Genomic DNA, 26,922 nt, shown 5'->3' on the forward strand with positions numbered 1-26,922 from the left:
AGGAATAAAAGTGAATAAGGAAGATCTGAGAATGAAATCTTGAAAATGGATGTCAAATCTTGAACATGCTTGGGCCAAATCCTGGCAAACTGGGTATCACTCCCACATACCTGGGGAAGACAATCAGGGCGGGATTCAAAAATCACTAGAAGGACTCCAATTGGGACAGTAACTTGCTCCAGTTCCAAATCTTTTGCAATTCTTGTTCTTCGCAAGACACGCCCAACGCTGTCCTGGGAGGAAGCTGCAATCTGACGTAATCCAATGGCCAAACTGTTCAATTTAGATGTAGATAAACTCAAGCGTTTTAGCAGAGGGGATGCTAGTCTCCCTGAAATAAGAGGAGATTAAGGGTGAAGGATTAATAATAAGTTGGTAAACTTATAGGTAAAGTATTTCCAACTCCAGATTAAAATTTATTAACAGTTAATTATGGAATGTGAAAATTTACAGCTCTATAATTTATAATTTTAAAGTTTTGTACCTAAGTCAATTTTGGTTTTCTATGTGATTATAGTATTGTTAAGTCGGGGAATTAGTGGGCAAAGTTCAGTCTTTTGCTTTTGCTTGTTTTGCATTTTTTGTTGATACGGTGGCAGTAACTCACATTCAATATTCCACTGAATCCTGGACTACAACCAGGACCCCATTATCCCTTGCTTCTCAGCAGTCATCAGATAAAAAACAATAAAAATCCAGCCATTCTGTGAGAGTTAAGTCCCTTACGTTAACAGGACAATATAAAATTTAAACCTATTGAATTCTTACAGTAATTTAGCATTTCTAGAATGTGACAGGCTTAAGAACATACTACATTTTAAGACACAGAAATTAAGGCTGTTATTAGGGGGCAGGACATGTTTTAAGGTATTGTAAAATTGAATGAAGATGCAATTTCTGACCTCAGGGAGATTTCAGACTCGTGAGACAATAAAACATACAATTCATAGTCAGCATGTAAGAAAGGGCAAAATCCAACACTGCAGGATGTCATGAGAGTAAAACACACTGAATATCAAAGAAACCTTCCTGGACAAGGTAGCTTTACCTCATTAGTGACTTAGGCTTTTAGGGACAAGTAGGACTCAAAGGGTCAGAAAGGGAGAGGACCACAACCTAGACATGGGGAAGAGCAAGAAAAGAACACGGCATATTCACTACCGCAAAAACCCAGGGTTGGAAGGAACCACAGAGGCCAGAGAGGTCAACCTATATGAGAACCAGATTCCTCTGGACAAGACACCAGACAGACTTCTTTTTGAAGACGCCAGTGGGATTGGGGGGCAAACATCCCTCCCAAGGCAGCTCATCTTGCATAGTTCCAAGAGTTATAAAAATTTTCCTGACATTAAGCTTCAATCTGGTTCTTTGTAAGGTCGACCCACTGCTCCTAATTCTGACCTCCAGTGATGAATGTGTTTGGCTCAAGCATAGAATAAATGGCTAAAACAGAGCTGGAAGAGAAAGGAGCAGAAGTCAGATTAAGAACAAAGCTATCCCTCAGACTCTTGGCTCAGTGCCAAGAAAGAAAAATCCCTACATGAAATATAATTGATTTGGGGGCAAATAGAATCGGAAGATCAGGATGAAAGCAACCCTGCGTTGTTCTGATAACATGAAAGTGGAAGGAAAGACAACATGAAAGGAGCACGGAATCCTACTCTGGAATCCTATCCCTAGAATGTTCCGCATCCGAGGCTCCTCATCCATCTGTAAAAGGAGCAGCTGCATCAGTCTAAGAGCCTCGCCCTTACTATGATCCCATGAAAATACATCTGTCTGTAAAAGGAGGGCACATACTGATAAATCATGGCACAGATATTTCCATTGTAATGGGAGGCCAAGAGAGTGGAGTTTACTGAAAACTTCACTTCCTCTTATTTTAGATATGAAATCCCATCATTTATGTACCGTGTTCTGGATCAGGACAACTGTAGGCAAATATGCTTATTAAAACAAATTATACCCGCAACAGATATATATGTATGTATGTATGTATGTGTGTGTGTATCTGCAGAATAGAAACCCAAGCCTCCTGGTTATTTTACAGTCAGTGCTGCTTTTGCCGGACAAAAAGTAAAAACCTGAATAAAACCGCACTTGTACATGGTTTAACAATCAGCACTCAGCTCCCCTTGCAGCTTAATGCAGCAAGCTTCCCTTGCCCGCGACTCCATCAGGAGGTGGTATTGCAGCGACACCTGCTGGTCACTGACAAGCACTGCGCTTTTCAACCAAAGAGTAAGTCCTCTGGGAGGTGGCAGGGGCTGCCCAGGATCTTCTCGGCAGGACAAACCCACAAACTTAGCTCATGTCATGTTTTCTACTCAGTTCTACGGCTTATCCTATACTTGTTCCCGGAGAATATTGTGGAAGTTCCATTTTGACGTGCTTCCCAAACATTTCACAAGATGAATTTTAATTAAAATCTAAGAAAATTGAAGGCAGGAAAGTGAATTAAACACAGTAGTTGGCATCTGTCACGTTTTCAAATCCAAAAAGACAATGATTCCACTTCACTTCAATAGCCATTAACAACTTCATTTTGTAAAACCTCTTTAACTTTTAATCCAGATTCTGCCCATCGCACTTATTGCTTCAACAGGAAAGATTTAATTATTTTAAATTGCCAGAACATATATAGACCAGAAAATCTAAAGCTGATCCCAGAGTAGTGCGGCTGAGCTCCCCGGTTTGGACCCTCTAAGCCACCTTCCTGAGGAAGACTTCTTCTGCATCCCTAGGAAGGAGAGGGTACATCCCCCTCCAAAGTCTCTACTCCTGGATTTGTAACTTTTTCCCTTTCATTAGCTTAGTTCTGTCGACTGCAGAAATATATATTAAGATACAATACTTAAATCATCTTACTACATGTTAGGAATTTTCTTCAAAATTAAAAACTGTCTTTCAAGTTAGCCCTGTTCCACTTCCCTAAGAATCTGGCCAGCTTCTCCTCCAGTTCTGGTCCTTGGAGTTCCCATCCTTTCTTATAACTGTCCCCTACCATCCACTCTGGACAAAGGTCAGTCTCTATGTCAGTCAGTAATTATGTATGGCTTATTATGTACTAAGCAATGGGCATGCAAGGAAAAAAAAATTTTTTTACCTTCAAGGAATTTACATTCTAATGGGAAGAAACAGCAAGTACATAAAAAGGTATAGAGAAGATACATTTAAACTGCATGGAAGGCAGACTTGAAGGTAAAGGCACTAGAGCTGGGGAGAAGAGAGGTTTCCTTGAGGTTTCAGGGCTTAAGTTGAATTTTTTTTTAAATTAAAGGCTGTTCAAAGCTTATTAGTTGCTGTTGAATAAAAAGTAAGCAAAATTACTGAGGCTGCTGGAAAGCACATAGGTGATTCAGATAGTTAAAAAAAAAAACCCCAACAACATTATAAGTATGGTTTGTTTTACTTGTTTTTTTTTTTTTTTTTTTTTGGTGCTTGCTTTTGTTTTCCTTTTAAAAAAGATGTCCCACCCAACAAACCTATTTCTCCACTTAAGCAGCCTGTCTACTGTAAGGAAATAGGTGAGAGAGGAGAGAGGGAAAGGGAGGGGATCATGTGAAAAAAAAATATGCATATATATATATATATTATACACACAAACACATACACATACATATATTGCATATGTATACATCATGTGAAATGCCAGGCTGGATGAATCAAAAGTTAGAATTCCTGGGAGATATGCACATGATATCACTTTGATGGCAGAACGTGATGAATCATTAAGGAGTCTTCTGATGAGGATAGAAAAGAAGAGTAAAAAAGCTGAAGTTTATCATCAAAATAGCTAAGATCTTTGTAACGTGTCCCTTTGCTTCCTGACAAATAAAGGGAGAAAAAAATGGAAGCAATATCAAATTTTACATCTTGGGCTTCACGATCATTGTAGATGGCAATTGTAACCATGAAATTAAAAGAAAACTTGCACCCTGGACGGAAAATCATGGCAAATCTAGTTGTTGTTCAGTTATGCTTAATTTCCTGGGACTCCATTTGGGATTTGAGCAAACCATTAGTTTGCCATTTTTTTCTCCAGCTCATTTTACAGATAATTAAATGAAGGCAAATGGGGTTAGGTGACTTAATCAGGGTCACACAAGTCAGATTTGAATTCAGTTCTTAATGATTGACCTGGAGCTCTCTCCACTGTGCCATCTAATTATGTTAATGGCAAATTTGGATAACATATGAAAAAGTAGACATATCTTGCCAATAAAGGTCCATTATAATCAAAGTTATGGTTTTTCCAATAGTACCATGTATGGCTGTGAAAGCTGGACTGTAAGGAAAGCTGAATTCTACAGAACTGACACCTTCAAAAGTATGATATTGGAGAAGACTTTTGTGAGTCCCTTGGACAACTAAGAGATCAAATCAGTCCCTACTTAAAGAAATTAACTCAATTTCAGATTGCTCTCTATAGGGTTGGATTAGTTCCTAGTTCTACCAACAATGGATTGTGAACCAATTTTTCCATATCCCCTTCAACATTTATCATTTTCCCCTTAAATCATTTTAGTCAATCTGATAGGTGTAAAATTATGACTTTGACCCAACAATATAACTCCTACTTCTATTTTCCAAGATAATTAATAAAAAAGGAGAAGAATCTAAAATATTTAAATCAGCTTTCTTTGTGGTGGCAAAGAACCGGACATTGAAGGGATGCCTGTTAACTGGAGAATGGCTGAACAAGTTGTGATATGTGACTGTGATAGACTACTACTGTGTTCTAGGAAATGAATGGACTCGGTGATCTTAGAAAAACATGGATACACTTGCATGAAATAATGAAGATTGAAATGAGCAGAACCAAAAGAACACTGTATATGGTAATAGCAATATTGTTTTAAGAACACCTTTAAGCAACTAAGTCATTTTGACAAATAAAAATACTCACATTAACCTCAAAGGGCAAATGAAGGAAGTCACTATCTGCATTCAGATAAAGACTTAAGTATCTATATATAATGACTTTACATAATTATGCATATTTGTATATGCATTGGTAACCATGAGGGAGAAGCAAAGAGGGGGGGGGTCAAAAGAATTCATAATGCTAACTTTATTATATGGTTAAAACAAATAACAAGTCATACCTTATAGAGTTGTAGTTTCATGTGTAATCATCTTTTTAAAAAATTCTACTAGGTTATGGAAGTACTAGTTTTATTTCATAAATAAAAAATAAAATTAATAAAACTTTTTAAAATAAATTAACTCAGATAATTCAGTGGAAGGTCAAATACTGAATCTGAAGTTCAAATGTTTTGTCCACATAATAGGAAGGCAGAAGTTACTAGAAAAGATTGATGTTGGGAAAGACTGAAGTCAAAAAGAGAAGGGGACAGTAGAGAATGAGATGGAGAGAGTATGTCATGGAATCAACAAAGGTGAGGTAGGACAGACTTCAAGGGGCAGTAGAGTTCAGAAGGGCCCAGCAAGCTCTGGTCCACAGGGGCAGGAAGAATTGTACATGACTTCACGACTGAACAGTAAAACAAGAAGCCACAGGTGTTTATGTCTTAGAAAAGTCACTATAGCAGCAGTGTAGGGAAAAGAGACGGTAGAGAGATAAGGCTCGTGTTCAAGTGAGAGATGATGAGGGAGAAAAGGGGAATGTAGAAATGACAAGATTTGGCAACAGATTGGAAGCTCGCCATGAGCCATGAGGATGCTGAGGTTGCGGATCCATATGACCAGAAGGACGGCGATACTCTCAACACTAAGAGGGAAACTTGAGTTGGGGGAGGGAAGAGGATGGCTTCTGTTTTTGGTGGGTCCAGTTTGAAATGCCTCTGGTGGGGATGTGATAATGGAGAGGTGGGGTCCAGATAAACAGACATGGGGAACATCTGCACAGAGTCTGAGGGAAATGGCAAAGGAGAAGAGAGGCTGTGGCTGACACAAGGAGGAGGGAAACATCAGAGAGAGAGTCAGAAAGCCCAGGGAGCAGTGAGCATCCCTGAGAGGGCCCCATCGGGAGAGTCTCTGCACCTCCCAAACAAGGACAACATAAGGAGAACCCCTCTGGCTCTGGCACAGTCCTCCCACACATACACATTCAAGCTTCCTGCTCTCCCTGTCACTAAGTCATGGGCTCTTTTTGCAGCCAGGCTGTTCCCTCCCAATTCCCTTTCCTTCTGGGCCCCAGGCACTCGGCTAAGGCTCTCCCCTCAGGGAGCAGACCCACACCTCCCTCGCCCAGACCCCATCAGATTTAGCCTCCCTGGAATTTGGGGGCACAGGCCAAATGATGGGGAAGGGCTTCTAATTCTATACGGTGTTACTGCTAAAGAGATCTGGAAGTACGACCAGGAAATCAGATAAAAAGAAGCATCTCAGATGGGCTGAGTCGCAGCTCCTTTCTTGAGTAACAAAACAGCATCCCGAAGAGGCTCAATCCTGAACTGGTTAGAGAGGTCTGATGATGCTCGCTTTTTAGATGAAGGCATTCATTACTTCAGTCACATCTCAAGATCCGGAGAGGGAATGGCAGGGAGATGCTCAGGCTTTGGACGAAGCATAACCACCTATTAAGCTAAACCTAGACTGTATTACCCCAGACAGCAGAGGGGTCAGACCTGTACAGCCTGCAACACTCCCAAGTACGGACCAAACCACACCAGAATGTTACTGGGGAAAATTTAACAAAATAAATGAAAATATAACAGACAAGGTTAATAAGTGGTTTTCTAAGTCAGTATGTAGCCTATAGGGATTCTGATGCCCAGTTTAGTTCTGCTTGTTTCTATGTGAGTTTGGAATTCTGATATACACCATAAACCACCTTATATAGAACTGCAAACCCTGCAGGTATTTGATATTTATCGACTAACAAAGGGACAGGTTATAGTATCCTATGATGGTGGTCACAAATTTTACAAAGCTTGCAATCTAGATCTCTATCCAAATAGACAGAAATACTTTTTCCCTAAGTTTCTTTTAAAAGTATCTTTTTTCCTTTACTTAATATGATATCTGCCATAACAGACCTGCCTCTCTTGGAAAGAATACCATCAGGGAGAAAAAACTCATTACACCTACTAAGCAACAGATTTTCAGGGAATGGGGTTATCTTTACCCTCTGCCTCTTCCAAGTCTTTCTTGTTGGCCAACAGGATCTCTTCCCGCTGGTCAGTCAGGAGATCAGCAAGATGGTAGATAATCTCTGCTCTCTGGGGGGAAAGGCAGGAGGAGTTTGAAAGTTAGAAACAAAAGCAAAGTACCTTAAGTGAGATAAAGAATGCACTATTCACATTACCAACATGAGATACATATCCTATTCCTAAAGTGATGTTTTGACAGTCTTTGGCAACAAGTCCTAATGTCATTCATTTTTTCTTCTCATTTTCTCATTTTTTAACCTGTCAATTTTTCTTCTCTTATTCCTTTCCCTATTTTCTTTATTAAATGTTTATTGAGTAAATGCAACAAAATGTAGGCTGTACAAATCACACAAATGCCATACCTAAGCATAGAGCCTACACAACCAACATGAAACATATCTTTTAAAATTAAAAAGGCTAGCTAGATTATCTATACAAGGTCATACCAATCAAAATACAAAAAAATTATCTGACAGAACTAGAAAAATAACAATTCATCTGGAAGAACAAAAGGTCAAGAAAATCAAGGGAATTAATGGAAAGCAAATGCAAAGGAAGGTGGCTTAGCAATAATACAAATCTCAGATCATATTATTAAAATGGTAATCATCAAAATGATATAGAGTGGTGGATCAGTAGAATACATTTGGTACACAAGACACAGTAGACAATGACAAAAGTAATTTAGTTGTCTGATAAACCCAAAGATTCTAGTTTGTGTGGTAAAAACTCACTATTGGACAAAAATTACAGAGAATATTGGAAAACAACAGCACACAAACTTGGAATATACCAACATCTCACACAAGATATACCAAGATAAATTCAAAATAAAATGCATGATTTTTAGATATAATATTTTTAGATATAAAGGGTGACACCATGAGCAAATTAGGAAAATAAGGAATAGTCTGTTAGACCTATGAGAAGGTGAAAAATTCAGGAACAAGAGCTAGAACATCACAAAACACAAAATGGATAATTTTGAATATATTAAAGAAGATTTGTATAAACAAAACCAATGCAATCAAGATTAAAAGTAAAGCAAAAAACTGAGAAACAATCTTTATAGCAAGCATCTCTAATAAGGGTTCATTTCTCAAATATGTAGAGAACTTTAAATCACTTGTCAGAGAAAAGGTTCAATCCCCCCCTTTCTTTTTCCTAATTCCATTGTTCTCCAAATCCTCATTCTTTTTCCTAGGCTATAGTATTTCTGTGGAGTGACTGAAACATATCATTCCTCAAGGCATTATCTGACAGTCTCCTAGAAACCAACTAAGTCCTTCTTGGACTTTCTCTTTGCCCCTGATGCCACCAAGTTACACTGTGCCAACTTCCCCAGCAAGCTTGCATGGCTTTTAGTAGACCATCAATAACTACTTACTGATGTGCTGCATTGGAACAGACAGACAATTGTCTATGTGCTCTATAGTGACACAATAAGTAAATCTTCAAACTAAGTGGAATATTTCTTAATTTCTCTTTATGAATTCATCTCCCCCCCACAAAATGACTATATGATCGAAAGGATACTAGGCTTTCATCTTTAAAGGAAAACAGTACAAGAATAGCTTATCAAAAAAAGATAATGACAGGGCAAATCCGAGAAAGGGCAATGACCTAGATATGTGATGTGTTACTGGTATAAGCAGCAATCATAGGAAGAAATTTCTTCTCCCAATGCAAACATTTCCTCTGGTATTTGTAGTCTGAGGCAAGTTATCTCCAGCATTGAAAGGTTAAGTCACTTGCCCAGCATCACACAGTCAAAATGTGTAAGAGACAAGACTTTGATCCGGGTCTTCATGGTTCTAAGCCCCACTATCCACTCTGCTCTGATGGCCCTCTTAGAATGCAAACCAAGAAAGGCAAACTCAGACCAAAACTATGTAGCAGGAAACATTGAGCCAGCAGTAAGGAGAAATGTGGAGTTGGCTGAGGAGCCACAAGCTAATATGGGAGAATTAGAAAGTCCAGGCCTGCCAGAATCCCCATTTCTCTTAAAAAAAACAAACAAAAAAAAAAAAAAAAAAACATGGAAAAGCTGGCTCACCTGCTCAGGCATCAAAGTAGCCAAAGTCCTTCCTCCAGATCGAGCCATGTCCCCCTGCTGTTCGACAGTTGGACCTGCACATAAATTTAAAAGACAGGGTCATCTTTAGGTTAACATTCTTTCCAGTGGTCTTAATCCTCAGAAGATGAAGGGTAGCTTAGGCCTTTTTTCATTTGGCATCTTGGGATCATTCTAATATATTTTCTGGAATAAGGGAATTATAGATGAACTCGATGACTAAAATAAATGTGGCCATAAATTGCCAGGAATTAAATGCATTTGATGTACAATTTGTGCCTCTTCTATATGTTCTATTTGGACTTAATCAGGTGCTTTATTTTTCTAACACTTAGCTAGAAAAAACAGGAAGTACTGCTGAGCAGAGTAGAACAGAAGATGGAATTAGGAAGGACTACTGACATTTGGTGGGTTGACAAAAAAGTATGTAGAATGAAAATTTACTGAGGTATATGATTTTGCCAACAATTTTCAGAAACTGAACGTAAATTGTTTAATATTTTAAAAAATCAAGTAAATTCATTTTCTCACCTCAAGAAACTTTCAAAGCTTAAATTCTTTTTTCTAGGCTCATGGACTATTCAGGTGGATGTCAGCTATTTATTTACTCAAAAGTTATATGATTTCACAAATTTCTACTTACCTGCAGGTTTCACCTCTGAAAAGAAAGTGCCAACTTTTTTTCCCTCTACAATGTCAGTAATGACATGGCCTGAGACCTTAGGATGGGTTCCATTAGCAATCACAACAGAGGTTCCACCTTGGAGAGCCCAAAGGGCAGCCTTCACCTAATAAAAGAAATATCTATATAAGAGATCTATAACTTGTCAGGGTTCAGTAAGCCAACCAACCAGCAATTTTTGGCACTGTTTATTCTTGGTGCCATGGAGAAACAAAAGAAATCCTTATTTAAAGAATTTACACTTTGAAAGTCAGACATACATTTTTGGAAACACACACACACAATATTATTAAAAACACAACATTCACAAAGAAATACACAAACAGCAAAAATTAATATGATACCATATAATATATTATGAACTGAACTGAAGGAAAATTTTGTCATTCAAGATTTGAAGGTAAGTTCATAACTGTGATTTTTTTTAGTGACTTTACAAATCAGTGACTTTATTAGCTGGGGAGGCAGAAAGAGGTCTTGGTTGTGAAGAGTTTTAAATGACCAACAGGCAAGTTTCTATTTCATTGTAAAGGTTAAGGAAGAGCCAGTAGAATTAATTGAGTGGAACAGAAGTGGGATTGACTTCATTGGACTGTCACTTTAGGAAAGAACCACTTTGGTAATTTCATGGAGAACAAAGTGGAGTGAAAAGAGTCCAGAGACAGGGAGAATGAGCAAAGAACTACTGCAATAATTGAAGTTATGGGATGGAAATAAGCTGGCAGCTACATAAGTGGATAAAGGGGAATGGATATGAGAGATGCTGTACTAGCAGAAACGAGAAATGGTGCACAACTAGCCATGCAGCGTGAGAATAAGGTATGAATGATGACATGAAGGTTGTTAGTGTGGGGGTCTGGAAGGATGGTTGTGCCCTGAAGATACACAGAAGTTTAGAGTGTGAGTATAGGTGAGTTAGAGAGAAAGGAAACTGAGTTTTATTATAGTCAAGCTGAGTCTAAGATACTTATGATGAGATCCTGAATCTGAAATGTCCAAAAAGCAGGTAATGATGTAGTCCTTAAGAGAGAAACCAAAACTGCATGCACAGGTTTGGGGATCAAGAGCCCAGAGGTAACCACTGAATTCAAGGGAGACTATGAAGTCAAGTGAAAATATTTAAAGAAAAGAGAGAGCCTTAAGGTATACCTCCTTAGCACACATCATAAGCTAAGTGTTAGAATCACAAAAACCTAGGGAGTAGAGAGTTTTCAGGAGATGGTGATCAATAATGTCAATGCTTCAGAAAAATCAAGAAATACAAGGATTGAAAAGAAGCCAGCAGATGTGACAATTAAGAGATCACCAGTAATTTAGGAATGAGCAGCTTCAGTGGGTTCATGAGGTTGCAACCAATACTTCAGAAGGCTTAGAAGTAGTTAACAAGAATATTTTTTAATGTTTCATTTACTTGATAGGATTACTTCATAATTTTTAGATCTTTATATGCAAAATGGAGTAGAGAGAGATTCTCTTCTTTGAATAAAATGTAGAAAATCTAAAATACTACAAATGGTGATGATCATTTCATTAACTTAATGAAATAACTCATCTTGTTATGGTACATAGTAAAAACTCAAGGAGTTAGCCATCTCTAAGACTTTAAAAAGATAGTTGAAGCATCCAATATAAAGTAATCATTTTTGTGAATTAAAGACATTAGACATTTTAAAGTTTTTAAAAACAATTTTATTTTATAATTTAATAAGAGCCAATTCTCTTCCTACCTTGGCTTCCATGCCACCTAGTCCTACTCTTGACTTGGTTCCAAATGTCACAGATTGCTGGTCTCCAGGGTAAAAAATATCAATGAGTTTGGAGTCATCTGATCCTGGAGGACTATCAAAAAGACCTGAAATGAAGATTGTAAAGTCCATTGGGTCATATTCTATAGAAGAAAGACAGGAAAATAGGACACAAATCAATGCACTCTCATGCATCCAAGAAAACTTTCTCATTGACCTCTTAACTAAGATTCACAACAATTCCAGCAATGATGGAAGAACAGAAAAATCAGTTCTTTGAAATACACCCAATTCAAAAAACAAAATCAAATTATTTGTTAGAATATTATCAGGGCTTACAAAATAGGATAGTTTAATAAACTCATATATTAAAAAAACAAAAACAAATACATTTCAGTTTTCTAACATCACAAGATAAATTGACTGCTGTCACTAAGAAATCCTGAAGAGTTCTGCATTATTTTTATACACTACTAAGCAGAGTAAAAATGCTAACATGCAATCATTAACTCACCCCAAACCTCACATCTCACCAAAACATCCAAAAGGATAAAGTCCCCAACATCTCAAATGAAGCAGAACTTATGTATTAAAAAAAAAAAAAGTATATCTAATTAAAAGTCTTTCAAGACCAACACCAGAACTCGGGTCTCCTGACATGCACTTTTTATGCTTATGTGTTAACAGTGATGTTGTTTATGTGCCTTAATTATGTGGAAAATTGTCATCAAAAGCTTTCTGATGATTGTTGTTATTGCACGAGTGCTTTCAGTCACAACCCCATTTGAGGTTTTCTTGTCGTAGACAATAGATATTTTGGCCATTTCTTTCTCCAGCTCATTTTTACAGATAAGGAAACAGAGGCAAACAAGGTGAAATGGCTTGCCCAGTCCCACAGCTAGTGTCTGAGCTGGAGATGACTCAGGTCCTCCTGACTCCAGGGCTCAGATCTCTAGGTACCCATTATTATACTAATGCCCTCAGCTCCCTCGGGCTCCAATCCACCTGATGAAATGTATATGCTAAACCTGTGGTAGATCCCAGAGAGAAGGCTGCACCCAAGCAGCATGACTCAATGGTTCTTCTGGCCTGAGGTCTGAAAGACCTTGATTTAAATGGGACTATTTGTCTGATTTTGAACAAACTCTTTTTGCCTCATTTCCCTGCCTGTAAAGTGAGAATAATAACAATATCTACTTTCCCGGCTTGTAGTGAAGATCAAATGAAAGGATAATGTTAAGGGATTGGGGTTTGACCTTGATAGTATACAGAAGGCATTAAAATGTTCCAAAAATCTAGAGGTCAATTTAAACTATTAGTGACTGAACAAATTTGTCTCCTAGAATCAGATCTGTCTACCTTACCATTTATTCCCTATTCCTCACACATTTTATCAACTAGCTTAATAATCTAGCAATAACCTCAGTTTATTCTTTAATCATTATCAAATGCTGTCTAATACAGTGCCTTCCATAATTGATGTACAATAAATATTTGACTAAATAACTGAAATTAATTCTTTTCCAGGCTATCTCTAATTTAAAGTTGGGAAATCTTCATATTTTACACGTGCTCTAATTTATCAAATTGCAATGAGAAGAAATGGCCCTCAAACTCCTCTGACCATTACCTGGAGCAGATAATCTTCTCTCCTGATTAGCTGGCTCATAACTCTTTAATGTGCTGTGGATGTTAATCCTCTCCCACAGTAAGGGGTCAAAGATCCAGGGAAAAAGGAAGAATCAGAAGTGAGTTCAGGGCCTAGCTGAGTACAGAATATAAAATGTGGTTCTGCATCCATGGCCAGAATGGAGATTCTTTAGTCTAGCAAATGGCCTTTAGTCTAGCAAATGGGGTAAGCAGGTCAGGAGATTAAGGTTGAAGGAGAATCAGCAATTCAGTGGCTCTATACCTAGAGAACCTCTCAACAAGCTAACAGCAACTGAGTCCAGTAGCAATCTAATGAAATTCAATCATACACAAACAGGAGACCCAAACCCAGGTGAAGAACTTGCAAAGTTCAGAACAGGAGAGTGGAGCCCAAAACAGGAGATTCAAAAAGCAGAATAACCCATCCATCAAAATTGAGTATAATTTTACAAGTGAAGAATTGGTCTTTAATAAAATTGAGAACTTTCAAGTATTCTAGGGTTGAATACATCTGACATACCAATGTAGGGCTTAAGAGAATTATAACAAGGTATTAAACAAAAATAAGAAATCTAAAAGACTATAAGGGGAGGAGGAGTGCTCTACTAGAAAGGGGACAGGAAGAGGACAAATGGGGGAAATTAATAAATGGAGTACACAAGAAAATATTTATGTAAAGGGGGGAGGGGAGAAACAGCAACATTTGAACCTTACCCTCATCTGAACTGATTCAAGGAGGGATGATTATACACATAGTTGGATACAGTAATTCATCTTAGCCAACAGGAAGAGGGTTAAGGGAAAACAGAAGGAAGTAAGGGTGAGAATAAATTAAAGGAGGAAGTAGCCAGAAGCAAAACATACTCTTAAAGGGGACAAGGGAAAAGAGAGGAATGTAAAAAAACTGGATGGAGGAAAATACAGTTGGGAATAATAACTATCAATGGGCAAAGGATGAACTCACCCATAAAATGGTAGAGGACAATAGGAGGAATTAGAAACTGACAGAAAAATACTTATAAACTTAAAAATAGGCAAAATATATTATGCTTTAGTTGAAATAAAGATAAGGGTGGCAAATATTTCAGACAAAGTAAAAGCAAAAACAGATCTAATGAAAAGATATAAACATGAAAACTACCTTTTATTAAAAAGATACTACAGACAATGAATCAATACTGAATACATGATGAATCAAATGGCATACAATCTAAATTCTTAAAATAATTTAAAGGTTCCAAAGGAAATAGATAATAAAAGCATAATAGTGGGGGAATCTCAATTTACTTTTCTCAGCTATAGAAGAATCTAATCATAAAATAATCAAGAAAGAAATTGGATGAATAGAATTTTAGAAAAGTTAGATATGATAGACTTCTGAACAATGTTAAAGGGAATAGAAGAAAATACACCTCTTTCTCAAATGTATAAGGTGCCTTACCCCAAACTAACAATGTAATAGAGCATAAAAATTTCATAAATAAATGCAGGATTTTAAACTAAAAATTTTAAATTATTAAAAATTAAATTTTCCCAATCACAATGTAATGAAAATTATATTCCACAAATGGCCTTTGAAGCACAGATTTCAAAAAATTGGAAACTAATATAAAACTAAAGAATGGCTGAATCAAAAAACAAATGATATAATCAATAATTACATTAAAAATAACAACATCAGAGACAACAAATTGGTGATGCCAAAAGAGTACTTAGCAGAAAACGTAGATCTCTAATCATTTCATTTCATCAATGAGAGATAAGTAGCATAATAATTGGACGTGCAATTTTTTAAAAACCTAGAAAAACATCAAATTTAAAACTCCTAAGTGAATACCAAAATTGAAATTTTGAAAATCAAAGGACTGGCAAAACTAAATGTAAAAATATCACTGAATTAATAAATAAAACTAGGTATGAAGATTGTTTTGGATAAAAATTAACAGAATATATACACCACTAAGTTTGATTTTAAAAAGAAGAAAATTACAGGAACATTGTATTAAAAAAAAAAAAAAAGAAAAAGATAAATTCAAAATTAATGAAGAAAAAATAAAAGAAATTATAGGAGCTTATTTTATCTAACTAGGCCAATAAAACTGACAATCTAAATGAAATAAATGAGTATTTACAAAAACATAATTTGACTAGAATAACTGAACAGAAAACAGAATAATACTTAATAAAGGTAAAAAAGAGATCTTACTAAATTCCTTTCATGACATAAATATGGTTCTGACACCTAAACCAGGGAGAAGAAAAAGAGAAAGAAAACTATAATTTTTCTACTTAATATTGGTACAAAATATTTTTAATAAAGTATTAATAGCAACATTTAATAAAGATTATATATACTATGATCAAGCTAGGTTTATACCAAGAATGCTGGGTTGTTCATACACCTCTATGTTAATAATAAAATTGACAAATCATATGGTTATTTTAATAGCTGCAGATAATGTTTTTGACAAAATACAACTACTATTCATGTTTGAAATGCTAGAAAGCATAGAAATAAGTGGAGTTTTCCTTAAAATATATAGTACATATAAACCAAGAATAAGTATTATCTGTAATGGGATTAAGCTAGAAGCTTTTTTTCCAACAAGATCAAGGATAAAGCAAAGATGTCCATTATCACTATTAATACTTAGTATTTTACTACAAATGCTAGCTTCAGGCAGTAAGTTAAGAAAAAGAAACTAAAGGAATAAAGGATAGAGGAAACCAAACTATTACTTTTTCCAGACCACATTGCTACAACACTCTAGAGTACACAGTAACAAGATGAAAATATAATTGGGAAGTTTTAATAAGATAAAAATACAATACAAAATAGAAAGTGTTTATTTGTGGCTTTCTAAGTCCATATGTGGGTCTCAGGGACTGGTTACTATTTGAATTTGAAATCATTGACTTAGAAAACCCTAGAGAGTCAACTAAAAAACTAACAGAAATAATCTATAAACATGCCATTCTAAGTGCTCATAGGTAGACTAAGACAATATAATAAAAATGACAAGAGTACCCCAAATTCATTTATTTATTTGGTGCCATACCAATCAAACTACCAAAGAACTACTTCATAGAACCAGAAAATATTAAAAAAATTCCATCTGGAGGAACAAAAAGATCAAGAATATCAAGGGAATTAATGAAAATTTTAAAATGTGAAAGAAGGGGGCCTACTAATACCAAATTTCAAACTATACTAAAAAAGGTATAATCCATCACAATTTGATACTATATGAGAAATTGCTGTCACTCAATGGTATAGATTACACAACATTCAGAAGCAAATGAGCACAGCAAATCTAGTGTTTGATAAACCCAAAGGTCTTAGCTATTGAGTAAAAACTCACTAGTCAACAAAACTACTGGGATAACTAGAAAATAGCCTAGCAGAAACTGATATCTCACACTATAAGTCAAGAAAGCCTTAAAATGGTTACATGATTTAGGCAAAAGATGGCATAAGCAAAATGGTGGATCATGGAAGAAATTACTTATCAGGTTTATGGCTAAAGGAAGAGTTCATGATCAAACAAGAGACAGAGAAATTCATAGAATAAAAAATGCATAATTTTAATTACATAAAAAAGATTTGCACAAACAAAAACTAATACAGCTATGTTCAGAAGAAAAGCAGGATACGTGAAAGAATCTTTGTACCAAGTTTCTCTGATAAAGATCTCATTTCTAAGATATAGAGTAGAGTGAGATTTGCTGAGTCAATCATTTTGATTCTGATTCTGACCCCCTCTCCAAGCAATAAACAAGGAAATTAGAGAAAAAAATCCAAGCAATTAATAGGCATATGAAAAAAAATGCTCTGAAACACTAATAGAGAAAAGCAAATTAAAACAATTTTAAGGTACTGCTTTATATCTGTCAGATTGGTTAGCATGACAGAAAGGGAAAAATGACAAATGCTAGAAAGGTTATAAGAAAACAAATACACTAATGTATTGTTGGTAAAGCTATGAACTGGTCCAATGTTCTGGAAAGCAATTTGGAAATATGCCTCCAAAGCCATTAAACTGTGCATACCCTTTGACCCAGTGATAGTATTGGGTTTTTATCCCAAAAAGATCAAAGAAAAAAGAAAAGAATCCATATATTCAAAAATATTTATAGCTTCTGAAACTAAAAGGTATTTATCCATTGGGGAATGGCTAAACAAGTATTATAGCATGTGACTATGACAGAATACTATTCTCCTGTAAGAAATGATAAAGGGGATAAAGGAAAAAAACTTGAGAGAACTTGTATGAACTGATACAATAACTCTGATCAACTTAATGACTAGCCAAATTCCACAGGACAAGTAAAGAAACATCCATCTCCAGAAAGAGAATTGATGGATCCAAAGTACAGATTGAAGCATTTTTCTTCTCTTTCCTTTGTTTCTCCTCTCCCCTCCCCCCCATATGGCTAATGCACAAATTAATTCTGCTTAACTAAACACACTTTAATAGCCTTTGTTTTTCTTGTCTTTTCTATGGTTGGGGAAGGGAGTCAATTCAAAACAAATGAATTTTTTTTTTTTTTTTTATAGTGAGGACAAAGCTAGAGTCAGCCAGGAAGTAGGTGTACCAAAGTCTAGGAAGAAAAAAATGGAGAAAGGCCAGCTTCCAAAACCAAGAAGGGATCTTAAACAATACTCAGAGGAGTGGATGTGGTCACAGATGAAAGGAAAAATATCACCACATACCTTCGACATCTGAAAGCACAATCAAGAGATCAGTTTTCATTTCCACAGCCAAACGGGCAGCCAAACTGTCATTATCTTTAACACTTATGACCTAGAATTCAGGTAAAATGCCACGAATGAATCATACTGCCTAAGAATGGACCTAGATAAGCATTAAGGCTCAGATAGCATACAAAGAAAGCCAAAGTCCCTGCAGTCTCAGCTATGTGGTCTTCTCTTCCCATTCTTCATGAGAGGAGAATCAGACCCAGAGGGAGAGGCCCTGGTCTTCCACTATTGCCTCCACCAAGCCTTGCCTGAATGTCTTTGAACAAGGCACCTCTGGGCCTTGGTTTGCTCTTCTGGCAAGGGAGGGGTTGAGCTGCATGCTCCCAAGGGCCCTTCCCCGACCCCCAGGCTTCTGTCCCACAACCCTGCGGCCTCCCGAGTACCATGCCACATGAATGAGCCATATTCCTAGAAATTTAGGCCATTTGATCCCGCTGACATCCCTCCTTTCTCATTTGAAGAGTTCATGCCAACTCAGCCGGCTGAGGAGTTCCCCACCTCATGCACATCACTGCTTTCAGGGCTTGGGGTGGTTAGTACATGCAGCAGACAGGCATTAGTAGTTCCAACAAGCTCCACCCTCAGCAATACTTTACCCACATTTACCCCCTGCAAGTCACTATTGGGCTCAGCTGGGGGGACAACAGCATCATTTGTGTTGACAATTGGGACAATGTTCATGCGTAACAGTTCATGAAGTGTCCCATTGAGATTCCGGCGTTTCTGTTCATCGTGAAAATCCAAGTTGGTCACTAAAATCTAAGAACAAATAAATAATGTCAGAGGAAAGACTCAGAGAACCGTGGGCTAAATACACATGAAGAAGATGTGTACCATCACCGAGCTGATAACTACATGGTAAATGGGGCTTCTAGTACTCCACAAAGGACAAAGAGGCTCTCAGTTCAGAGGGGGCTCTTAACCTTTCCCGCATTGCAGACTCCTGTGACAATCTGATGAAGCCTGTGGCCTCCTTCTCAGAAATGTTATTAAATGCATAAAATAAAACCCACAGGATGAGAAAGAAACCATTTATACTGCTATACTGAAATATAGTTATCAAAACATCTTTAAAAACTATCTGGAGTATAGGATGCCACCCCTTACTTTCAGAAGCCTGCTCAATCCTAAGGCCACTTTGGGGTTTAAGTAACTCTGACCACTCATAAACAACAACTAAACTCCCTGAAACAGCAACTGAATTCACTCTCCAAGTAGATTTTGCAGCAAGTGGACCAAATCAACATTTATTAAGAGCCTCCTTCATCTTTAACTCATTATGTGCTTTCCCTGCAAGATCATCCTGGTCCTATCTCGCCCATTTAACTCATCCTCTATATACTTTGGAGTAAAACAATCACGAAGCCAAGAGAACCTTGACAGCCTGGAGGACCTGCCTGCAAGGCCTGTCTCTTACAGAAACTGGTTGTGTGAACCTGAGCAAGGTCCCAGGGAATGCCTAAAATTGTAAGATTCCAGTAGATGCTCATGCATTGCAGAAGAAGCTTTTGCCATGGACATTCTTTTCAAATAAAATCAAAAGTCTAATTCCACTCCTCCAAATGGAGATTCTGCCTGTGCTACATATTTCACAGGGTTTTCTTAGGAAGATAAGAGGAAATTTAAAATTTTTTCAATGCTACATTAATGTCAGCTATTTTTTTTTCTGATATTTAAGGAAAATGTTTCTTCCCATTGTCTATAGTGTTAAGAATGGGAAAATGTTACAGGTAGGGTGGAGTGGTCAAATGCAGTATCTACCCATGTCATGGATAAAAAGCAACAAAGCTGTTCCTAAGGCATGACTGTTCTAGGGGGTAAAAGACTAAAACTGAGAAGACAAAAGTCTTGGGGTAATAAGCATAGTAAAGAATCAAATTAGCAAAAAAAAAAAACAAAAAACCAACCAAACAAACAAACAAAAAAACTCTTAAGGGAATGAAGGAAAAATAATTCTAAAATTGTCCAAAAATGTTATCTGAAATAGTGATTAATGTTGGAAGGGTTTTGGGAAAACTAGTTCGCTCATGTATTGTTGGAGTTGTGAAATGATCCACCATTCTGGAGAATAATTTGGAACTATGCCCAAAGTGCTTTCAAATTGTGCATATCCTTTGATCCAAAAGTGTCTCTCATAAAGAGGGAAAAGAACACACATGTGCAAAAAGTTTGTAGCAGCTCTTTTTGTAGTGCAAGGAACTGGAAACAGTGGATGCTCATCAGCTGGCAAATGACTAAGTTGTGATATATGAAAGTAATGGAATATTATTGTTCTACAAGAAATAATGAGCAGACTGATTTCAGAAAGGCCTGAAAAGACTTACATGAACTGATGCTAAGTAAGGTGAAGAGAACCAAGGGAATATTATACATAATAACAAGATTATGCGATGATCAACTTAGGGATTTGGATCTTTTCAACAGCGAGGTGATTCGAGGGAATTCCAATAGACTTGTGATAAAAAAAAAAAAAGTGCCATCTACATTCAGAGAGAACTGTGGAGACTGAATGTGGATCAAAGCATAGTATTTTCATCTTTTTTGTTGTTGCTGTTTGCTTGCTTTTCTTTTCCTTTTGTGCAGCATGATGAATATGGAAATATAGTTGGAAGAACTGTGAATATCCAACCTATATCAGATTAACTTGCTGTCTTGGGAGGGCAGGGCAAGAAGGAGAGAGAGGGAGAAACCAAAGTTTTGCAAAGGTAAATGTTGAAAACTATCTTTGCATGTATTTGAAAAAATAAAATACTATTAAAAATAATTTCAAAAATCTGAAAAAAAAAGTTAGCTGAGAAAAAATTCTACAAATCACAGAGCCCATGGAGATAGGAAATGAGTACATGATATAGTTGTCTTCACAAGGAAGGCAAACTTGTAGAAGTAAATTACAGACCAGATAGCCTATATTCCATATTGGAAAAAAGTACTTAAGATTCCCAGAAAGCTATAAACAAAGGCCTTTTATAAAGGATGATTAGAGAAGATAAGGGGCCACAAAACAAATGTTAAAGTCCATTTGGAGATTAAAACTTGAATAAGTAGCATGAGCAAGAGGCCCATAAACTGCTGTCTAGAAGATTAGTGAATAAGGTGAAATACTTGTATCATTATACAATAGAAACAACAGGTAAAGTGGCAAAATACTTAATGTTTTAACAGTCTTAAATAAGAAAAGGAGAGACAAAGAAGAATATGGGACATTGGCAAAACCAAACAAAGAGAGAAACATGGAAAATCAGAAATACAAACAAAAAGTAACCAAAGAAAAAGAAGAGAGATAAGATACAGATACAAAAGGCAACAGAAAGGAAGAAGAGCAGCTTAATAGGTTTTGTGGCAAATGTACTCCATGTTGTTCCCTGGAACTGTGGGCATCAGAAGAGAAAAGCTTTTTAGCAACTTAATATGACTTCATTGGTTCCCCACTGTCTCAAAGATATACTCCTCAAACTGCCATTTGAGATTCTCCACCATTTGGATCCAATCCATCTTTCTAGTCTTAGTTCATGCATATGGTCTGGAACACTTCCCCAACAGGATCGCTAGACCTGTCCTGATCTTTGGACCTCTCTCATATATATGTGTTTGTATGCACCATGTGACAACTCTGAAATAAACCTTAATCTACATCTTTACATGAAATCCTTCATTTCCGCCTTTCTGTTTTGACTTCTAGGCACTTCAATGGAATATCTCTATTTGTGTTCATGTGTCATGACCTTAAACTGCAAACTCTCTAAACATAGAGAAAATAGCCTTTTAAAAACTTTTTAACTTCACCATCTAGCATATGGAAGGCATTTAAATACTTAAGTGCATTTCTGCAATAAAAATCAAGTTATTTTTATTATCTAAGAATTTTTGAGCTGAAAGAGACCTCAGAAGTCCTCTAGTTCACAGCTTCTTAAACTTTTTCTATTTTGGGACCCCTTTTTGACTGGAAAATTTTTATGTGACCCAGGAATATAGATTTATAAAATAAATATATAATCAAAAATTTACTGATAATAAGTCATAACTTCATGATACCCCCATTCAGTTTTGTGACCCCATATGGAGTTGCCACCCATAGTTTAAGAAGTTTTGCTCTGATCCACTCTACTTAAAAAGTAAAAGTAGAATCTTAAAGGTCTGGTACCTCTGTGTCAGAATGATACTAGACATACTGGTGAATGGGAAAATGTGAGACTGCCTGGTTTCATTCCTGGCTCCTGCATGTGCTAGTGACCCCTGGACAAGTTTATCTGGGCCTATTCCACAATCTGTAGTGCTGGACAGCTGGATGTGAGTTTAAGAACCATGGTTCCAACAGGGGCCTGAATTGGAAGGCCTTGACCTATGGACGGGGTCTCTGGCCAAATTTCACCCCCTTCTACGTTAAGCTTTTCAATTTGCAGCAAAGCTGAAGATGAACTTCTAGGCTTGTTCAGTCAGTGTGATGGACACTCACCTGAGCAGCGCAGATGCTGTACTGTGTAAACATTGCCTCATACAGGGCCATCAGCCCACTCTGCCCAGCAGCTGCGCAGGCTCGTGCCTCCAAGACAGGAACTGCCTGCAACAGATCCACAAGGTGATGAGTTGTTAAGAAGGAGAGGGGACATCTTTTAGTATCCTGAAGGCACTGCAGGACCCACCATCTCTTTGAGCTGATTTTGTCCTGAATGCAGGGCCTGCCGCACACTCTGAGACAAGAGGATTTCATGACGCAGTCGCTGCTTCCCAAAGGCTACGGCCCCACTGGTGACCAGCATCATCTCTCGGCCCTGATTCTGCAGCACAGACACCTGCCAGGAAAGAGAAATAAGGCTAGGAGTTCTCTTCATTGTCATAAAGGGGTCGAATTAGACATAAGGCTGTGATTCAGTTAGTCATTGGCTCTAAAACAGGGGGACAAAGGCAGGCACCTTCATGCACTTCACAAAAGCTGGTCTCACTCCTTTCATGCTTTAATCTTGACTTCAGGAGTGAAAACATTTGTCAGTCTTTACCCACCTCCAAACTCTCCTGCACTAATCATCATGAATCGATGACCAGGTATAGGGCTAGAGCGTCCTGGCTTGGCCTAGGTGCAAGAAATCCAGTCAGTGTGGGAAAGCCCAGACAATGTCTGACCTGTGCTTGTTATCATTTTACTGAGAAAAACTTTGTGATTCTTAAGCATCTTACCAGCCGTAATCTAGTTCCTGCCATTCCCACCGGATATTTTATAAGGGGACTTGGCAGTCTTTCAAGAGGGTGCCGGTCTCTTCTTCCAATTAAGCCTACATCATCAGATTGCCAGATTCCTTATTTGCAACTGTTTTTATTATGTTACTTCTTCAATCAAAAAACTTTCAGTATCTGTTTCCCACTTCCTTTAACTGACCTCTAAGACCCATTATGAAAGGGTATGTAAACTTGTTTTTCTTTTATCTGATAAGATTTTCTTGGGAATCCCATATATTTTACTTTATACCTTTAAAAAAACTTACTCTAAGCTAATGTTCACAGTGTTCGTACTGTCAAAGGCATCCATGCCACAAAAAGTAAGAATTCCTAGTCATAATTCACCTGCCATGATGGGGTACACTAGTGTGTCATGCTCTATAGAGACATATAGGTTTGAATTCTGCCTCAGAGCTTGGCTAGCTATGTAGGTCACCTAACCTCAGAATTTTTCTTAGAGGATTGTAAAGGGCAAAGCAAGGAGCAGTCCAGTTGGATGAGGACACAGAATCCCTAAAGGGGAGTAGTATAAGATGATGCCTGATTGTGGAGGGTCCCAAGGGCCAAAAAGAGAAGCCTGAAGGTTTTTCCTTTCAAAGTGTCCTCTGTGTATATCATAACCCTGGTAGTAATGAAAACTCAAGGGAAAAAGTGTCACTTTCCAATCTCTATGTGGCCATCACATCAGACTTAGCTTAGAAACATACTCGGGGAGGTCTTAGTATTAATGAACTAGAAACTACTGAAGAACTCTGAGAAGTTAACCTGACCAGATCGATGCACTGAAATTTTTATACAATTTAATACAAGGAACATGACAACAAAGTTATCATGAAAGAAAAGACAATTTTAAAATTTAAATAAATGTAGATTCTTTCCCTGATCTGAGTCTCATTGGAACCAATGGCCTAGAGTAAGACTTTTCTCAAGAAAGGATACATGTTTTCCTAGGACAGAAATATCGCATATCTGGGTCCACAATAAGATGGACACTCAGTACCTGATGGCAGCTCCTTGAAGGAAGAAGGGGGGAAAAATATGACTGCTAGAAAGTTTCAAAGGCAACATTTTCAGAATTGTATATAGTATGAAAACTGAAAATCCTGAAGTTGCATGACAAAGATGCCTGCAGAGATGAGAAAGATGAGATACCTACCAAGCATATGTAAAGTTCATTCAGTTTATCTACTACTCAAAATAGAGAAGAAAGGCCGTTTGAGTTTGTAAGCTGAGCAGTCAAAGAGACTGACAGAGAGAGGACCAATAAGATGAAGAGAAAGAGAGGCAGTTAGGCTGAATCAGTTACACAAGGAAATAACATACCCTTGCTAACTGTACTTAATTGGTATTGAATACAAACCAAAGATGATACATTGTGATTAGTTGCTAGAAGGAAGAAACCCTTACATAAAATTCAACATCTATGTAAGCAAAAATTAATGCACCTAGAATAATAAGAGAAGCTATTAATAGAGGGGGGTGAATTTTCACACCATATAACTTTGCTATCAAATATCCAAGAAATATAGAGAACTCCACAAATATATAAAATAAAGAGCATTCCTTAATTGGTACATGGCCAAAAGATATAAACAGGAAATTTTCAAAGAAAGAAATGGAAGCTATCAGAAACCATATGAAAGAATGTTTCAAATCATTAATTAAAAAAATGCAAATTGAAAAACCCAAAAGTTTCGACCTCACATCATAAAATTGGTAAAGATGACGAAAAACAGAAAATGGCAAATATTGGAGGGATTGTGGGAATACAGGCACATTAACACATTGCTGGTAGAATTATGCACTGAGCCTGCTCTTCTGGAAGATACTAGAACTATTATAAAGATCACTAATTATACATACTCTTTGTCCCAGTAAGACCACTAAAGGCTCAAAGTCAAAGAAGTAGGGAGAAGTTCCACATATATAAAAGTACCTATAGAAGTATTTTTTGTGGAAAGGAAGAGATAAGGGAGGGAGATGGAGGAAAGAAGAGAGAAAGCAAGAAGGGGGAATGGAAGCGAGAAAAGATGAACCAAAAGATAGAAAAGTAGGTGTACATCAACTGGGTAATGGTTGAACCAATGTGGCAAATAAATGCAATGAGATATTATATGTAAAGAAGTAACACATATTTAGAAACCTGAGAAACTATTAAACAAATTATATGTACCAAAAAGCAAGCACAATCTTTTATTACCTGAAAAAAATTATTTTTTAAAAGAAATCAGAATCAAGATGATAACTTATAAAATAACACAAAACACTTAAAAATATCACAAGTCTGATTAATACAATATCAATCGTGTTGTAAAAAAAACTAAAAGAAGTCCTGGAACACCAGGAAAAAGGGACATAGCAGAGATAAAGCAAAATCGAGGAACCACAAGCCATCCTGACAATACAGAACAGGTTTTATGCATGGAGGAAAGCTGGAAAATGTGGAGTCAGGGAGAAGAATTTTAAGATTTAGATACTTGAAGAAGGTACAGTTTTCATGAGATGGTAAAGATGCAAGGAAAATGGAAAGGAAGCACTATGTCAACAATTACTTTCATGAGAGACCATGAATAGATCAACAATTGTTTTGTGAAAAAGGAAAGAACAAGAGAACAATTTCACCCTAGAAAATGTGCCCCAAATAAGAGCCTGATGACTTTTACATAAAACTAAGAAAGGCCCATGTGGATTCTATAACCACATAATTTTTTAAAAACCATACAAATAAGGATACCTTTTTATTTACATATAGTGCTTTTCTTTGAGGAATCAAAATAGGATGTGGATTGAGAAGGTATAATGCCATCACTCTTGAAACCCATTTTGCTGTTGATACCCTACAATGTTGCTCACATTGACCCCCATTTTCTTATTTTACCACTTATCATCTACACTGATGATGGGATTCTCTAGATTTGCTTACTCTAATGTGAAGTTTTCTTTTAGCTAAATTTCATCTTAACACTGATAACTGGATATGGCATTTTAAGTCAAAAAGGACACAAAATTCCCAAGACAGAAGAGTGTGTGTGTGTGTGTGTGTGTGTGTGTGTGTGTGTGAGAGAGAGAGAGAGAAAGAGAGAGAGAAAGAGAGAGAGAGAGAGGTAGATCACCTGCTCAACAATAGATGCCAGCCGCCCCAGGGCCAGACCACACTCATCCCCTCGGGTCACCACAGCACTTCCAAGTTTCACCACAATCCTCTTGGCATGTTTTAGCTCACTCCGGTGGGCAAAGGGTTTGCCATGCGAACGAATGAGGGGCACTGTGATGAAAGGAATGTTGCTCCAAGAACGAGAAAATTTAAGGCTGAAGGTTGGTCGTTGGATGAGACAATCTAGAGATCAGGAGAAAACAATATCTGTAATAAACAAAATTCCCCAACAAAAATCAAGCCAAATAAACAGCTACCTCCTGCTGCTAAAAAATGGTGGCTTGAAACCTACAATTCAATATCAGCATTCAAAGAGTTTTGTTATTGTGTTTGATTGACATTACTGAGCAGGTGTTTTTAGTGTTATTAACAAGCATGAACTCAAACCTGTGGAAGCATAAAATCCAGACATTATAAAAACACACAGCAGGTAGAACACAAAAGATTCACACAAATACACAGAGACAACTCAGAACAGAGACCTTGTCTGACTTATCTTTGAATTTCCCACATCTGCATGGTATGT

The 26,922-nt window shown here is 37.0% G+C and overlaps 1 protein-coding gene across 2 annotated transcripts in view; it reads right to left on the minus strand.

Moving 5' to 3' along the window:
* The window catches only part of ALDH18A1 (aldehyde dehydrogenase 18 family member A1), a 56,868-nt gene that overhangs the window by 12,385 nt on the left and 17,561 nt on the right, over positions 1-26,922 (minus strand). Inside the window, exons 3-12 of one of the 2 annotated variants that reach the window (XM_051981752.1) lie at positions 26,356-26,579; positions 22,672-22,821; positions 22,485-22,589; positions 18,638-18,790; positions 17,984-18,074; positions 11,602-11,726; positions 9,836-9,980; positions 9,175-9,248; positions 7,094-7,187; positions 111-331 (exon numbers count right to left, since the gene is read on the minus strand). In XM_051981752.1, coding sequence (XP_051837712.1) covers positions 111-331; positions 7,094-7,187; positions 9,175-9,248; positions 9,836-9,980; positions 11,602-11,726; positions 17,984-18,074; positions 18,638-18,790; positions 22,485-22,589; positions 22,672-22,821; positions 26,356-26,579 — 1,382 coding nt within the window. Of the gene's footprint in view, positions 1-110; positions 332-7,093; positions 7,188-9,174; positions 9,249-9,835; positions 9,981-11,601; positions 11,727-17,983; positions 18,075-18,631; positions 18,791-22,484; positions 22,590-22,671; positions 22,822-26,355; positions 26,580-26,922 lie in introns of both variants that reach the window. The other variant, XM_051981751.1, reaches the window with a different exon arrangement.

The sequence above is a fragment of the Antechinus flavipes genome, chromosome 2, assembly GCF_016432865.1.
Source record: "Antechinus flavipes isolate AdamAnt ecotype Samford, QLD, Australia chromosome 2, AdamAnt_v2, whole genome shotgun sequence".
Classification (NCBI taxonomy): Eukaryota; Metazoa; Chordata; class Mammalia; order Dasyuromorphia; family Dasyuridae; genus Antechinus; species Antechinus flavipes.